Genomic DNA, 17,153 nt, shown 5'->3' on the forward strand with positions numbered 1-17,153 from the left:
ATCCCTGCCTGACAGACCCTGAGGAGTCTCCATTTCCCTGCTGTGCACAAGCTAATGAGCTGGAACGGACCCCTTCAGTATCACAGGCTGGCACAGTCATATCCCAGCTGTTCCAAGACCATCTCTCCCTGGATTGACTCCTTTTGTCTTCCAATATCCCTCTACCCCTTTCACCTGCTGATAGCTCTTTCTCCCTGATCTGGGGATGTGGAGCCTGAACTATGGGATACCCCTGTCTCTGTGCTCTAAGCAGTCTAGCGTGCTGGTGCCAGAAGACATAGTGGCTTATACTTCTCTCTCTGTCTCTCTCTCTGTCTCTCTCTCTGTCTCTCTCTCTCCTCTCTGTCTCTGTCTCTCTCCTCTCTCTCTCTCTCTCTCTCTCTCTCTCTCTCTCTCTCTCTCTCTCTCTCTCTCTCTCTCTCTCTCTCTCTCTCTCGGAGGTTTTGAGACAGAATTTCTCTGTAGGCTGTCCTGGAACTCACTCTGTAGACTAGGCTGTCCATGAACTCAGAGATCCACCAGCCTCTGCCTCCCAAGTGTTGGGATTACAGGTGTGGGCTACCATGCCTGGCTTCCTTTTCTTGCTCCATGTCTAACCCCAGGAAACTATGTCTTAAGGATGTGACAGGCACATTCCTTTCTGAAATATATGCCTATCCATGTGCTCGCTAGTTTTATGTCAATTTGACACAAGCTAGAGTCATCTGAGAGGAGGAAGCCTCAATTAAGAAAACGTCTCCAGAAGGTCAGGCTGTAGGCAAACCAGTAGGGCATTTTCTTAATTAGTGATTGATGTGGGTGGGGCCATCCCTGGGCTGGCAGTCCTGGGCTCTATAAGAAAGCAGGCTGAGCAAGCCATAAGGAGCAAGCCAGCAAGCAGCACCCTCCATGGCCTCTGCAGCAGCTCCTGCCTCCTTAGGTTTCTGCTGTGTTTTGACTTCCTGTCCTGACTCCTGTGGTGATGAGCTGTGGTGTGGAAGCATCAGCTGAGTAAACCCTTTCCTCCCATGTTACTTTGGCCATGGTGTTTCCTCACAGCAATAGAGACCCCAAATAATAAACATATATATTTCAGGGGGCCTGGACTGTGCTTCTCAGGACTGACCTCAGTAATAAACCTAAAATTCAAAGGCTGTGAGGGAGCTGAGACCGGCTGTTCCTCACGATGGGCCTGTTCACAAGTGGGGTGCTACACAGCTTGTACTTTTCCTTCCCCAGAGCACGCACCTGAAGCCACAGGATGCCCAGGTGAGCTCGGGCTGGTACTGTAATAGTTGATCATTTGAAAGCTGGCCAGTAACCCCTGTGCCAGTGACAAGAGCAAGCAACACTGCCTCTGCCCCTGGCTTCTGTAGAGATTCCCCATCCTCCTGCTCAGGCCCTCTGAGGGTCTGCAGGGAAGAGAACAGGGGTGTGTTCTTGCCCTGTGTGTGTAAATACTCCTGGAGCTCACAGGACACTCTCCTGCATTCAGGTTTCCTGATGGCTCCAGATGGAGGCCTGGCTGGTTGTCAGTCTTGCCGCGTCTTTGAGGAGACAAAGGCACTGAGTAGTGTCTGTCCAGAGGGAGGTCTGTAGCTGCCTGTGGGTACCACTGGGCCTGTGCCTCAAAAGACCAAGGAGAGACAAAGTAACTTTTTCTGGGTAAGGGCTTGCCCAAAGGAGGCCAGAGAGCCTATCAGCCTGAAGGTCATGGGTGGCCTTCATAGCACCTTGCCTCTAACCCTGGCTAGAAGACGGGCTGGAATTTATGGAGTCTCCTCCACCTTCTGGGGAGGCTTCCACAATCTCACCTCAGTCCCAAGCAGAGAGCCCGGGCCTCACATGGAGGTCCACGCCCACTCCTGGGAGGACCTGTCCAACACCCAGGCTCTGTTCCAGGCCCAGTAGCTGCAGCAGAAATGGAAGAATGTGCTAGTCCCCTGCCAGAGGGGGAGGGTGCTTCCCATTTGGCAGCAGCCCACCCTCAGGAGTAGGCACACAAAGCAGGCATTTAGGGCACCCTCAAAGGCAGCCCAGACCACAGGACCGGGAGCAGCTCCAAGGTCTCCTCCCTGAGAGGAATAACAAATACCAACCCCCCCCTTTCCTGGATCCCTATCCTGCTCAAAGAGCGTATGGGCAAGCTAGGGGGCAGTGACCAGGAGCTTGTATGCCTGCCAGTCAGCAGCAGCTTGGAGAACGGAAGGGTTTTTCTGTTCACAGAAGTGAATCCTCCCAGCCAGAGGACAAGCTGTTAGCATTAGGAGCTGTGCTTGGCTTGCCGTGTAGGGCCCTTCCCTCGCTTTAGAAGCAGGGGCTATCCAGCTCAGTGGTGAGGACTTCTACTTGGCCCAAGTAACATGAAGGAATTGCGAACTGCATGCACACAGGTCCCACCGTGTGCTGCCTACCGCCTTGAATACGCCCTAACGGGCAGCAACGCAGATAACTGTGGTCTCCAGGGCCTCAGAAACAGAAGAACAAACTTCAAGCACTCGCCTTTCCTCACCCCTACCCTGCTTCAGGACTGGTCAGGAAGGCCAGGTGAGGAGGCAGGGAGAGGGCCTCCATCCCACTCTCTGGAGTGGCTGAGGTCTTTCCGTTTCTCCTTGGCACACCTGCACAGGTCTCCCAGCCTCTGGTCTCAGGCCTGCAATTCCTTCCTGTACTGGACAAGTCTCTGCCTTTCTAGAATTTCTTCAGTGGTTTCCTTCTGGAAATGGCTGACCCCACCATATCTCTCCTGCCAGCAGACTTGGCCTATGCTGGTCCCTCTGCTACAAAGCCCTCCCCTTCATTCTTTGAGGGTCAGTTGGCATACTCAGCTGTATTCTTCGGACCAGCACTAATTGCCCATTTGAGAGTGAGGGTCTGCTCATTAGAACAGTGGTTCTCAACCTGTAGGTCATGACCCTGGAGGGTTGAATGACCCTTTCCAGGGGTCACCTGAGACTATCGGAAAACAGATATTTACAGTATGATTCATCGCAGTAGCAAAAATACAGTTATGACGTAGCAATGAAAATAAATGTATGGTTGGGTCACCACAACACGAGGAACTGTGTCAAAGGGCCACAGAATTAAGAGGTTGAGGACCACTGCACTGGACTGTGACCTCTCTCAGAGGGTCAGGGACTACATCCTACTCATCTTTGTGTTTCTCGAACCTGGCCAAAAGCTCTCAATAGACTAGGGACTTAGTGTCTACAGTTTGCGTGAGCTAACGCATGAATAGCTGGATCACTTACAGGAGCCGTGTCCCACTGCAAAGAGATCCTTGTATTTTGGATTCCTGCAAAAGAAATGTGACCTCATAGGACAGGAAACAGACATGGCCTTCCCGTGGTTATGAACTTTCCCATGGGCACTGGTGACTAACACACAGCAGACATCCAAGGTCAAGTTTAGATTCTTACCAATAGTAGACATTAGATAATCCTGAAATCCAATTCTTATCCAGGTCCTATTTCTCCCCTCCTTTGTCATGTATCACATTCAAGATATAAAGTGCAATAGAAGGCCCATATGGATCAGGACTTGGCACACAGTGGGGACTCTGGGACCCTAGAGTCACTGCAATATCTGTACTTACCAGCAGAGGGCGGTGACGGCCAGGCGCTTGGCTTTGTCATTTTGAAACTTCCAGAGAGGCAGCAGCGTACCCTCCTGGTCCCTGTATTCATCAGCAGCATCCTCATAGTACTTAAAGTCTTAAACACAAACAGATACAGTCAGCCAGGAGCTGCCACTTTGTAGCAAATCGATACCTCCTTGAACAACACAATGAACCCTTTTGTGTTTGGGGCTGGAAATAATAGTGGTGCCCATCTCAAAGGACTATTGTGAGACTATAGGTTGAGTGTAATATATGCAAAGTGCCTAGAAAAACGCCAGACACGTAAGTTCTCTCTGTATATTAGTTGTGGAGGGGAATCACAGTGATCCATTCATATGTGCGTGGACAGAATCCCAGGTTGCATCTCTCATCCTTGTGAGTTTCCTCAGCTCAGATCACAGCGACCAGATTTCAAAGGTTCAGCTGCCAGAGGCTGATTAATAGTTCTATTCATTCTGCCTCCTGGGTCCTAAAACACAGTCCAACTTTATACTCACTGCCAAGCCTCACTGTGATGCAGCCCCCTGGACACTCCTCCAGGGTTCCCAGCACTCAGCCTCATCCTCAAAGTCTTCTCGCATTTTCAGTGAGCTAGCGGAAGCCTCACCTTTCATTCACTGAAGCTGGAAGGCTGGGGAACCCTTGGCCGACATCTCTCTATACTTTCTTTTATTTTCCTCCTATCTTTTAAAATCCATTTTAAAAAAGATTTTATTTACTTATGTATCTATTTGTTTCTTTATTATGTATACAGTGTTCTGTCTACGTGTTTGCCTGCAGGAAAGAAGAGGGCACCAGATCTCATCATAGATGGTTGTGAGCCACCATGTGGTTGCTGGGAATTGAACTCAGGACCTTTGGAAGAGCAGTCAATGCTCTTAGACTCTGAGTCATTTCTCCAGCCTGTAAAATCCTTTTTAAAAAAACCATAGCTACTACTGCTAGGTTGAGATCCCTAAATCCATCACCTGGCTATCATATTCTTCAAGCTGATATCCCTACCTCCTCCCATAACCCCTCTTTCAGTCCATGCTTCCAGGACCAGAAGAGCAAGAGCAAACTCCTCTTCACCATGCCACCTTCCCCATGTCCCTGAGACTTCTCACAGCTCTCCTTGAAGAAGATCCTCTAGCCAGATCTTGGCACCTGGTCACCACCTGACATCCTTTCTGACTAGGTACTCATGTTTCCTTGTGCTTGTCCATGCTATCCTGCCTGGCTGACTCCTATTTGTTTTTATCTGATTCAACATCCTTTTCTATGGGGTCTTCATTCTCCTTTCTTTTCTTTCTTTGAAAATGGAGCCATGCATGTGTTGCTTATCAACTCTGTCAAGAGAGTGTGGCCCAGTTTGGGGAGGGAGGGAGGAAGAGAGAGAGAGAAAGAGAGAGGGGGGGATCTTTACATGGCAAGTAGAGGGTCTGTAACCTGTTATCACTATATTACCCAAGCTGGACTGGACCATCTGGGCTCAAGTGAGCCTCCAGCCTCAGTCTTCTAGGTAGCTAGCGCTGCAATGTCTGTGGCACTACACTTTATTTGTCTCTGTGTAACTCAGGCTGGCCTGGACCTCATGGCCATCTTCCTGTCTCAACCACCTGAGCGCTGCCTGAACCACCACACTTGCATACCTGGTTCTTTCAAACAGAGTTAATTTGTCTACTCCAGTCCTGCCTCTCCTCTACCAAGATATTGTTTATTTGTTTTGAGACAGCGTTTCTCTGTGTAGCTTTGGAGACTATCCTGGAACGCACTCTGTAGACCAGGCTAGCCTCAAAAAACTCATAAAGTGATCCGCCTGCCTCTGCCTCCCAAGTGCTGGGATTAAAGGCGTGCAGCCCCGCCAGTCTTTTTGCCTGACTTCCATGCTACACAGCCCCTCGAGAGCAGGACCTACGTTACATTCATGCCTGTGTCTCCAGTACATAGTGCAGGGACAGCCACAGAGCAGAGACCCAAAGTCAGATGGGAAGTGGTTCTGTCTTCTTTCAAGCAGGCACCTCTAACTCTGCACAGTCGGAGACACGCCCAGGCATTGCCCAGACCTTCCCACAGAGCCCCATACCTGTAGGCTGTTGTAGGACTACATTCAAACCTCAGAACTGTCTTGGAACAACAACAACAACCAAAAAATTGAGTGGGCAGAAAGGTGTGAGCCTTGATCACATCAACATTCCTGAGCTTGGGGGAGCTTTGAAAATTCCTCATTTCAGAGCTGGATTAATTGGTAACACTTCTTTATTTTTATTTCTCCTTCATGATTACACTTTCCCAAGGGGAAAACACTGTGCAATTTAAAAAAATCAGACTTCAGTGCATTTTTATGTGACTGTGCTCTTATAAATGAAAGTGGTTCACAAGGCCAATTTCTCCGTGGATATTAATCAGCATTGCAGCCCTGTGGCGGGCCACTTGCAGAGGCTGGGTCTCAGGAAGCCATGCTGTGTGAGTGACAAATTCATTCACAGCTACTGTGTACTTTGACAGCTTTGAAAAGCACTCAAGGTCGTTTTCCAGCCCCAACGATAACAAGGGGGCTTGTTTAGGCTGCTGGTCTTGGCAGCCTTCGTTGTGTGTCCCAGGGGTGAGCAATGAGCACCAAGTCACTGAGAAGGCCCGAGCCAGCAACATGGCGTTGCCAGCTCGGGGGAGACAGCTGCTCCACATAAATGCACAACCTCTTAGGGAAATACAAGCCACTTGGGGATGTGCTGCTCATGCCATGGGAAGGGTTCCGTTTCCTTGGCACTGTCAGACACCAGAATTTCACAGGCCCCCAGGAGTGAAGCATTTCTCAATCAATTTCTATCTTCACCTCGTCACTAATGAATTGCTAGGATAGAACTATCGAGTGTGTTCATCTGAAATGCCTCCTCCGGCTCAGAGTAACCGGTGGTGAAGTGGTTAGTCAACAGATCTTCCAGGGGGCCGGTGTTTGAGTTCTGGTTCAACCACTCATAGCTCCAACTGACTGTGGTTTTGGTCAAGAAGTAACATATTAGCTTGGGCTTCTCATCTATAGAATGGGGATAATAATGTTATTCACATATCAGGATAGCTGTTTGGAAACATAAAATGCTCTGCCCACACCGTACAGCACGATATCTGCACACAGGCCCGTCACGGTGAGCTTTGGGGCTTCTTTTTCCACTGCTACAATCTCCCTTGGTTCCATCCCTTGTGCAACCGCCTAACCAGGCATAACAAAGCCTGTTGCACCCCATGCCTTCACTGAGGCCCCTCAATTCTGCCCAGTCACACCCTCCTCAAGCTCTGCTCTCACTGGGCTTTGCTGGGCCTGGGACCCAGCAGATACCAGACCCCACCTGCCTCTTCCTCCTAGATTCTCACAGTTTCCCAACAGCTATGCTTTGGGTCCTTAAGTCTGCAGGCCATTGTCCCCAGAGTCAATTCTTACTCATTCTCGCCGCCAAGTCACTGCTCATGCCACCCTCTGCTGAGAACACCCTCCCCCTTCTACACCTGCTTGGTCCCTGACACCTAGTCCAGTGCTCCCTGAAGCCCTCCTTGACCATTCCCAAGCATCCCATATTTATTTTTCTCTTCTTTTTGTTTTTGTTTGTTTGCTTATTTGTTTTTTTTCAAGACAGGGTTTCTCTGTGTAGCCCTGGCTGTCCTAGAACTCACTCTGTAGGCCAGGCTGGCCTCGAACTAAGAGAGAGCCACGTGTCTCTATTTCCCGAGTGCTGGGATTAAAGGTGTGCGTGCGTCACCTTTACCTGGCTATTTTTCTCTTCTTTAGGGGGCCCCAGAGAAGTTCCTCTCCCATGAATTGTAGCGTTACCATCTCCAGGTCAACTGGGTGGAGACTAGGAACAGGAGACCAACACCTAAATTTGGGTTCTCTCTGCCACTCCCAGGCCAGGCAGCTTTGCTACCCATATGTGAAGTCTGAGTGCTCCTCCTCGCTCTGCCTGCTGCCCAGGACGGTGGGATGTGGCACTGAGTACTATTCTGCAGGTCATTCTGCGCCATGTCAGATCTCGTCCCTGCATCCACTGCTTCTAACACCATCACTCACGGTCGACTTGCATCCACTCGTCAGCACACCCAGACGAGGAAACGGGGGTTGTTTTGTTTTGTTGTTGTTTTATTTTCCCCTTCACTACAGGACTTAGTATGGAACACTCAAATACTCATCTTTTGCGAGGGATTTTAAATACTGTTTCTGAGACTGGCAAGTTGGCTCACAGCTAAGAGCACTTGTAGAGGGTTTTGATTTCCAGTAACCATAAGGCAGCTGGCTAGTGTCTGCAACACCAGTTCCAGGAGACTCATGCCCTCTTCTGGCCTCTGTGAGCATGGCACACATGTCGTGCACACTCAGACAAGCAGGTGCACTAGTGTGTGCATACATACACTCACATGCACACATGTGCGTGTGTACGCTCGGGCACACACACATGCACACACACACACACTAATGAAAACTACTATCCCCTTAGGTCTTACCTTGAGCAACGTCATCATATGTATTTTGATTGACCATTCGCTCCACAATTTTAGCAGCTTGGGACACTTTGGTGATATCATCACTCTGTGGGAAACAAACATCACAAGTCCTCATCAGTTAGTGCACTGGGCCAAAGCCCAGATTTGCCTTTGGCTCAGCAAAATAAACCTGTAGTTACCTATCCCAAAAGGCTCAGAAATGGCTTGCAGCCCAGTTTCCCACCACCACCACCACATTCTAGGAGCCCTTTCCTCACAGGTGAACAAGGGTCTGAGTGGCTATATCTGGTCCCTGGATAAAGCTCCTTCCCACCCCTCCATCCTGAGGAGAGCCCAGGAAGGCAGCAGAGGGCGAAGCACCCAAGGACCTGTTAGAGGCTTTGGTGCGACAGAGAGGCTTTCTCAGACCAGGGAATGACCGATCCCCATGAAAGACCTCAGGGACTGCCCAAACTTTTTATTTATTTAGTCTCAGGCTGAGGGAGTCACAGAGGCCCAAAACAGGAGAGATAAGCTCCAGGTGGAATGCAAGGCAGAACTAAGCCTTCTAGGCCAGGACCCTTCCCAAACCACAGGCAAAACGGCAAGTTCTACCCTGAAAAGACTCCCTCTGAATGCAGAAGCAACTTCCATAAACACATAAAGTAAACTGCTTGACAAGTTAACAGAGAAGCACGGGGGGGGGGGGGCAGATAATGGCTCGGCAGTTACAAGCACTTACTGCTCTTGCCCAAGACTGGCATCCCACTCCAGCACACATTCTGGGTGGCTCACAACAGCCTGTAACTCCAGCTCCAGAGGAATCCGTGGCTCTGGACTCCAAGGGCACCACATTCAGATGCTTATAACCCTCTCTCCTCATACACACAAAACTAAAAGTGCTAAAAATAGGTCTTTAAAAAAGAAAAGAGCAAAGAGTCTGGGGTGAGTGGCTGGAGGGAACAAGGTAAGTGTGTGTCCAGACAGTGACCACGGGCTGGACATGGGGATCCTGGAGATTAGCACTGCTGGGAGAGGCCATGTTGGGCTGTGGTTAAGGGACTAGGTTCTGGGGCTGGCAAGATGGCTCGGTGGGTAGAGCCTGAAGATCTGCATTCATCCCCAGGACTCACATGGTAGCATGATTCCCACAAATTAACTCCTGCCTTCCACACATGCTGTGGCTCATGTGAGACACCCTTTCCACAAAGAAAATAAATAAAATCTAAGTAAAGTTACACACATGTGTAATTCTTTCCTAGTTGGATGCAACCCTGAGCAAGTCCCTTTGATTCTCTGGGTCACAGAGTCTTGCGACACAGTGAGGATGGAAGGGCAGCCTCTCCCTCAGAGGCCCTTGTAGGGAGTAAACACAACACTGCACACACTGATTTTACTCGGTCCCTGGAGGCAGTGCAGTCAGAGGCAACAGCTGAGTGCCGAAGGCTCACACATGGGCATCTGGGAATGGCTCTTTGAGGGCCCCTCACCACTCTTCAGACCGACTCTGTTTCTCTCTGAGGACTTGGCAAGGAGGGCAAATGTGATGTTAGAGTCTGCAAGCATAGTGCTCAGGGTCACCTGTACCCAGATGACCCTCCCACTTCTTGAGTCAAAGCACAGCCTCTCCTGTCACAGCTTCGGGGCGAGCATGACTCTCCCTATGTGAAGCGATGCTTGCTGTGGACAGATAGTCAGTTAACTGACACCAGCTTCCCTCTTTCCCCTAGCCACAAGGAACTCCATACCTGAAGACACCCCCTCTGATGCTGCACGATGGTACCTCATTTCCCCACGTCAACACTCCTACAGTGATCTCTTTCAAGCCCCACGCCCTTGGTGGGGCATGTTACTAACCGTGATAATGCTAGCACTGTGGGTAGATTATTGTGGGTTTGCTCAACAGTCTTTCAAACTATGATGTCATTAAGATGGCAGTACACTTGGGGGAAACTGAGGCTTCAGAAAGCTCCAGCTCACGTTATCAAAGCCAGACTCACATTGCTTGTGTGGGCTTCAGAACCCATGTTCTTGTCCCTGCTCAGTCTGACGACACTATCATTGTCCTGGGAGACAAAGGACCCTAGGTGTGCTCAGAGGAGAGAGTACGGTGGCTGTTGTCATGATAGTGTGAGGGAGACCTTAGTGGATTCCATGGCAGGTGAGAGTGACTGAGGCAGAGGCAGACAGAGCTTAGTGAGAAGTTTATTAGAAAGCGGAGGGAGGGGGAAGGAAAGAGAACAGAGGTGAAGAGACACAGAGAGAGGACAGAAGAGAAGAGGGAGACAGGAAAAGTCATGTCTGCCCCGGGGGAACCGCTGGGAAGAGAGCAGGAAAGAAAGAGCAGAAGGAGAACTGGAAATAAGAGCATAAGTGGGCAGGGTCTGTCTTTTAAAGGGGTCCTTTGCACATGGGTGCAGACTAGTACTCATGGAACCCTGGGCTGGCCAGGGTACTGCCTGGGTGCATTCTGCCAGGTGACGGGGCAGGCCAGCATAATGCCTGAGTCCTTACAGCTAATGGGGTAGCCACATCTCTTTATGGGTCCTGCCTGAACGTGTGGCTTTTGATCTCACTTCCCTTTGCCTTCCAAACCTTTCAGACCAGACAAGCTTGCATTCATTTTTGTGTATTCAGCCAAGACACTAATGAGTCTCAGACCTGAGGTCCATTACTAGAGACTTTCTTGTAAGGCATCATGAACTTATTCTCTTTTCTCTCTGCCCACACCTGAGCTTTTTACCAACCTAAATAGACAGAGCTCTTTGAGGAAATGGTGTTTCTCTGCTCAGGGTCTAGGCCTGGGCAAAGGAGAAGGTGCTGGCACTCTCATTCTGTTCTACAGAAGGCCTGACCCAGCACTTGGCATTCCCAGCTAGAACGGAACTCCTTTGTAGAGAGGGTTTTTAATCAAACACTCGCCGGGGAATGGGTTTACATCATGCCCCCTGTGTCCAGCCTCACCGTGGCTTTGTGGCCTAGAGAGTCAGAATCTGCCTATATCCCTGTTTTCCACAGCAGCAAAGCTGGAAGAACCCAATGTAAGAGGAGTGTTATACATCAGCTTTGGCAGACTTTAGGTCCCACGTCAGTTTTCAGTCTCAGACAGAGTCTTCTCCCAGTTTCTGGGGTCTTGATGATTCCAGTAGGGGTTTCTGCTATTCTGGGTTCCAGCAGCCCTAATAGCCCAAACTCTGACAAATCTTCATATTGAACCTAAGCCAGGTCTAAGACTGCTCTGAAGTCTCTATGTTCCGAGGAATGGTGCAAGGGAGCCAAGAATACCCACACAGCCCTTAGGACAGGGGCTTTAGGACAGGGGCTTTATCCCATCCTGAGACTGCAGTACTCAGCATGGCCATGATCACTCAGTTTGGGTCAGTGATCCAAAGAAACTGAAAGATAGTGTCTATTAAGCCATAGCAAGGGACCCTCAAACAACCCTTCAAATGTGACAGCAGGGTCATGGAACAGAGTAAGAGGGTGTGGGCACAACTTGGATAAAGAAAACTGAACTTCTTTAACTGAGTTGGGGTTTAGTGTGGTTAAAAAGGAGCAGAGCTGTTTCAGTGTAAGGCGCCCTGGGCGCTCTCCAAAGTGCTGAAGCCAGCCCCTAGCTTCTTGTGACCCTCTTCCAAAGCAGGTCACACCCTAGGATCTCCACGCTGGGACTCCGCCTCCTGACCCAGATTTCTCTCTGCTGCAGGGATAAATGAGGTTCTCCAGCATCTCCTGTGGTGATCCCCCATGCCATCACCCATGGTTGTATCACTTTACTCTGTGATGATCCCTAAACCCCTGCAGGCTGCACTGTTCTAAGTCCCCAACCATGGTCTTTCTAAAATTCCCACTTGACTCCTTCAGTCAGTCCAACTCAAGGAGGCTACATCCATGAACTGATGTTGATGGTATCTAGGATAATTGTTGGACTGGATCCTGGCCCTGAAGACTCACTGACCTAGTTTCATTTCTGTTGCTGTGATAAAAATATCCCGACAAAAAGCAGCTTAGGGGAATAATGGTTTATTTTAGCTCAGAACTCCAGGTTACAGTCTATCATAGTGGGTAGTTCAAGACAGAAGAACTTGAGGCAGCTAGCCACATCAGTCAGGGGAGAGAGGGATAAATGCACGTGTGCCTAAATACTCAGCTCACTTTCTCCACTCGTATGCAACCCAGTACCCAAACCTAGGGAATAGTACCACCCACAGTGGGTTGGGTCTTCCCTTAGCAATTAATGTAATCATGGCAACCCCCACAGACACACCCAAAGGGCAATCTGATCTATGCAGCCCCCCCTTGAGACTTCTTCCCAGGTGATTCTAGATCATGTCAAAGTGACAACTGAAATCAACCATCTCACTCACTTTAACTGCAAGACTGAAGGCAGAACTCAACTCACCCTAAACTCAAGGGAGGGCACCTTATCCTTAGACCACACCCCTACCACAAGCAGACTCAGTAACTTTTCTGCCATGCAGATGATGCAGACTTTTCAAGAAAGTCCATCCTGGGCCAGTGATTCCCAAACACTCTGACCTTCGGAATATCAATTAGGAGAAGATGTGGAATGCCAGGGATAATTCTAGCCATCATTACATCTTCTCCTGAGGTAAGAAATTACACCTCAATGTCAGCCTTCCCTCTTGAAGCTCTTCTATATAGCCAAGCTGTGACAGAGCTGTAGACACCCCCACCAAACCTGGGACTCCATAGAGGTCAGTTTCCTCATGGTCATCTTCTCTGTTTTCTTAGCCACTGGAGTCTTTGTCTTCTCCTTCTCTTTGGTCTTTTCCAGTTTCTCAAGCTCATCTACATAGGCGTCATAGATTTCCCACTAGACAAGAGCAAGACAGGGCACTCACCACAGGGCACAGCTTTCAGCCAGCCAGATCTTCAGCCTGCAGGAGTTGGTCACATTAAACCTTGTCAAGTGTTTCCATAGCACCCTCTAGTCACTGTAATTACATGTTCAAAGTCTGTCTTCCCTGCTAATCACCCACTCTACAACAGAAAGGAAGGAGTTTTAAGGGTTCCTCTGGGCTAGGCTTATCCACCCTGAAGCACAGGGTATGAATCTTAAGCTGGAAGTCAGTGAATATTGTTCTAGGTTTCAACCCCTTCAAGGAAGAGAAAATGCACAACCACTACATAACTAATAGTTTGTTGGAGACTGAATTAAGTGTTAAAATACTTTTAAAAATTTTCTTCAGGCTGGGCGTTGGTGGCGCACACCTTTAATTCCAGCACTGGGGAGGCAGAGGTGGATCTCTGTGAGTTCGAGGCCAGCCTGGTCTACAGAGCGAGTTCCAGGACAGCCTCCAAAGCCACAGAGAAACCCTGTCTCGAAAAACCAAACAAAAACAAAAACAAAAAACCCTTCATCAGGTTGGTGAGATAGCTCAGAGATTAAAGGTCCTTTTCAGCAAGCTTGATGACCTGAGTTCAGTCCCTGGAACCCATATGCTGTCCTCTGACATCCATGCAACACACACACACACAGAGAGAGAGAGAGAGAGAGAGAGAGAGAGAGAGAGAGAGAGAGAGAGAGAGAGAGAGAGAGAGAGAGAGAGAGTTAATGGGAAAAAATGCCTCCGTGAAAACAGGATAAACACATTGGCTCAAGTTGGCCGTCTGTTTCACTGACCACATCTCAAGATTAGAAGGAAATAAATAGATATTCGGCCAACTGGATCTGAAGAAAGGAAAGCCCAAGGGCTGTAGCAGAAGCAGCAGCCAGAATCTGGGGCTGGGCAAATGCAGCAGCTCACACAGAGTGCTTCCAGACCGGGCAGTCACTGCCACCTGGAGGCCAGATAGGCACACCTGACATTTAAAAATCCACCCATGGGCAAGCTGCCTCCCTGCGAGGCACTTCAGCCTTTGTTATCTCACTCAGAGACTCCAACACTCTGTGGGGCGGCTTATCATCCTTTATCGACAAAGAAAGAACGTAAGTGCTAAGAAAGAAGTGAAGCACTCTGTGCCCAGGATCTCACAGTCAGAATAGCAGAGCTTGCGCCTGATGCGAGCACCAGATCCTGTCCAAGTCAGCACCGCCAGCCACAAGGGCTTCATGGGAAGGAGGAGGGTCTGCAAGAATGCAAAAGACTGCTGTGAGGACAGTCAGGATGTTGGCACTTTATAGTCAGCTACAGGGAGCCACAGGCTGGCTCCCAGGATGTTGGCAATTTATAGTCAGCTACAGGGAGCCACAGGCTGGCTCCCGAGGGCCCATGGGAACAAGCTGCCTCCCATGCTCTGGGAAAGGCTCCAGAAGTCACGCCTCTAGCATGGACAGCCTTGCTCCACGGCCATGTGGCTGGTCCAGAGCTCACTCCTGGGGACCTATTGCGATGTGCCCAGTGCTCAGGACTAAGGTAATTAAGGCCACCTGGCAGTGAAGCCCGTAGCCATGCCAGTCTCCTCTGCTGCTGAACGTTCCAGGATGCATTCGAGTGTGCAGACGGAGACAGTTTTTAGGCTGACCTAGGATCTTACCTGGTTGGCTGTGGCTGAAAAGTTTGTTCTTGGTGGAGGCTCCATCTGGCACTCTCGATCCTAGAGAAGATGACAAGAGGAGACCCACAGACAGCCTCATCTCCCTCTCACTTAACCCAACAGTGCATCTCTAAGAGAAGTATTTTAGTTAGAGCTGAGAATGGGTGGAACAGAGCTGGGGAAGAAAGGGGCCCGGGGAAAGATGGAATTTTTCAAATCCCACATTTGTTTTTCCATTCTGGCCTCCTTCAGTAGCCTAAGCCGGAGAGCGGGGTCAGTGAAGATCAGTTACGCCAGTTTTTCATCAAGAAAAGGTCCAGGTGGGGATGGACAGACTTGGAAGAAGTCAGCCTGTCGCCAGCCTCCAGACACAATGCAGAGGCCAGCCTCCTGCAAGCACCAGGGCTAATGTCCCTTACAAGAGAAGGCTTTTCCCCAATAATGGGGTCTCTGAATCCAGCACTGTAAGTTGCTCCCTCCCAATTATGTATCACCCCAACTATCCAGCATCAGCCTCAGGACCACACAGGGTGATGAGGTGCTACTCAAGATGGGCCCTGGAGACCTTGTCCTCCATCATAGATGCAGGGCTGTAGAACCCTCCTGTGAGCCCGCCTCATCTACAGCCCTGTCAGGCTCTCTACCACAGACACCAGCAACTTCCCTTAGATTGTTTCAAGACTCCCCATACCCCTGGCACACTGCAGCCATGGTTTCTGCTCCCTCTTCCCCATCTGGTCCAAGTCTCAGCCTCTCCGAGGGGACTGAGGGCTCTAGCCTTCCTCTGATGACTAGATGGCTTACAGAGACTTGGACACAGGGTCTTGAACACATGTCCCAGTTCTCCTTGGAGAGAGAAACTGTGTTCTGTCCTGTTACCCCTACCAGGCTCAGGCTTGCAAGGACGGGTCTCAGGCCCATGTCTGCACCGGGGAGGGGGGGAGAGAAGAGGGGGAAGGGGGAAGGGGGAGGGGGGAGGGTGTGGGGAATCTACCCGGAGGGGGTTGTTGAAGGTCTGCGATGCTCTCTCGCTGAAGTTAAACTGGTTAGTGAGTTTTCGTTCTTTGGGCTGCACAGGAGCCATGAACTCTTCTTCAATCACCTTTTCAGTTGTCTGGAAATAAAGATCAGGAGGGCCAGGGCTTAACGTGGGATACAGAGAGTGGGTAATCAGGAGCAAGGGGAAGGAAGCCCTGACCCGGTCAGATGGGGGCAGGCGAGAGGATGCTTCCCCGTGTCACCCCTGAAGCCTCCGTCCACAGCTGATCAACACCATCGCACCTCTGCCTCTGCCTCTGCCGCAGCAGGCACATCTGTCTGACTCCCCGCCTCTGTTTCTGCCTCTTTGGGCTCTTCATCCTCTTCGAGGATTTCTGTGTCTGAAGTCACCACCTTGGCAGACTCCTGTGAGCCTTGACAGACAGAGTATTGCTGATGAGTTCAGGGTCCGAGCCAGCTCAGCCCCTGGCAGGGAGGGTCCTCTTCCTGTCTGTCAGACCCTGCTGGTCCAGGCTTGGGGCTGCCCCTAGGCCGCTCGCCGCTCCTACCTGCTGCCAGCTCGTCCCGGTAGTGTTGTCGCCGTCCTTCATCCGAGTCTTTGGGAATCAGGTTCCCCACTTGGCTGAAGTGGACCGCCATTTGGTTCACAAAACCAATAAGTTTATATGTGCCTTCCTGAAAAGAGGGCCTAAATCACACCAGGGACCCCGCCAGGGCTGGTGTCAGAACATAGTCTGCCTTCATTCTCTAGAGCAGTGATTCTCAAGCTTCCTAATGCTGTGACCTTTAATACAGTTCCTCCTGTTGTGGTGATCCCAACCATAAAATTATTCTAATTGCAACTTCATAACTGTAATTTTGCTACTGTTATGAACTGTAATGTAAATATCTGTGTTTTCCTATGGTCTAAGGCTATCCCTGTGAAAGAGTTGTCTGCTCCCAAAGGGTGGCAACCCACAGGTTGAGAACCGCTGCTCTAAAGTAGTAGTTCACCTCTATCAAAGGAACTATAATTCCCAATCCTTCGTGTTTTCATTTAATTTCTGCTTAAAGAAGAAAAGACAAATTAAATTTTAAAAAATTAAGTTCTCAACAAAGACTTGAATTAATTTTTTTTTTTGAGGATGGGTCTGACTGTGTAGCCTGCACTGGCCTGGATCTCTGTCAGGCAGGCCTCAAACTCAGAGAGCTGCCAAGCTCTACTCCCAAGTGCTGGGATTAGAGGTGTGTGCCACCCCACCCAGCCTTAGAGCTTATTTTTAAAAGTCCTCTGCTCCCAGCCTACAGTAGCCCACATGTACCCCTCTCTGGCTCAGGTGACTTGTCTCTTGCATCCACGCCAAGGGGCCCCAGTTCACCTACCTGGCTGCCGACCTTGGGCAGGTCAGACATAATTGTCCAACACACCTGGCATGGCCTCGACATTCCACCTTAGTGGACGTCAGAAGGAACAGAACATCAGAGACAGCCAGATCACTAGTTCCCTTATTTCTATCCATGAGGACCACAGAGGTCCAGAGAAAGTTTGGGTTTGGCACTTGTCCAGGTCACATAGCAGATGAGAAGCAGGACTGGGCTTCAAGCCCAGAAAACTGTATTTGTT

The 17,153-nt window shown here is 49.9% G+C and overlaps 1 protein-coding gene across 1 annotated transcript in view; it reads right to left on the reverse strand.

Annotated features, from left to right (window-relative positions):
* Dnai1 (dynein axonemal intermediate chain 1) overlaps positions 1 to 17,153 on the reverse strand; it is a 69,722-nt gene that overhangs the window by 19,507 nt on the left and 33,062 nt on the right. Inside the window, exons 5-12 of the mRNA XM_040739943.1 lie at positions 16,099 to 16,225; positions 15,833 to 15,963; positions 15,546 to 15,665; positions 14,552 to 14,611; positions 12,753 to 12,887; positions 8,072 to 8,156; positions 3,575 to 3,692; positions 3,231 to 3,274 (exon numbers count right to left, since the gene is read on the reverse strand). Coding sequence (XP_040595877.1) covers positions 3,231 to 3,274; positions 3,575 to 3,692; positions 8,072 to 8,156; positions 12,753 to 12,887; positions 14,552 to 14,611; positions 15,546 to 15,665; positions 15,833 to 15,963; positions 16,099 to 16,225 — 820 coding nt within the window. The remainder of the gene's footprint in view (positions 1 to 3,230; positions 3,275 to 3,574; positions 3,693 to 8,071; positions 8,157 to 12,752; positions 12,888 to 14,551; positions 14,612 to 15,545; positions 15,666 to 15,832; positions 15,964 to 16,098; positions 16,226 to 17,153) is intronic.

Source organism: Mesocricetus auratus, unplaced genomic scaffold, assembly GCF_017639785.1.
Source record: "Mesocricetus auratus isolate SY011 unplaced genomic scaffold, BCM_Maur_2.0 Super-Scaffold_6730, whole genome shotgun sequence".
Classification (NCBI taxonomy): domain Eukaryota; kingdom Metazoa; phylum Chordata; class Mammalia; order Rodentia; family Cricetidae; genus Mesocricetus; species Mesocricetus auratus.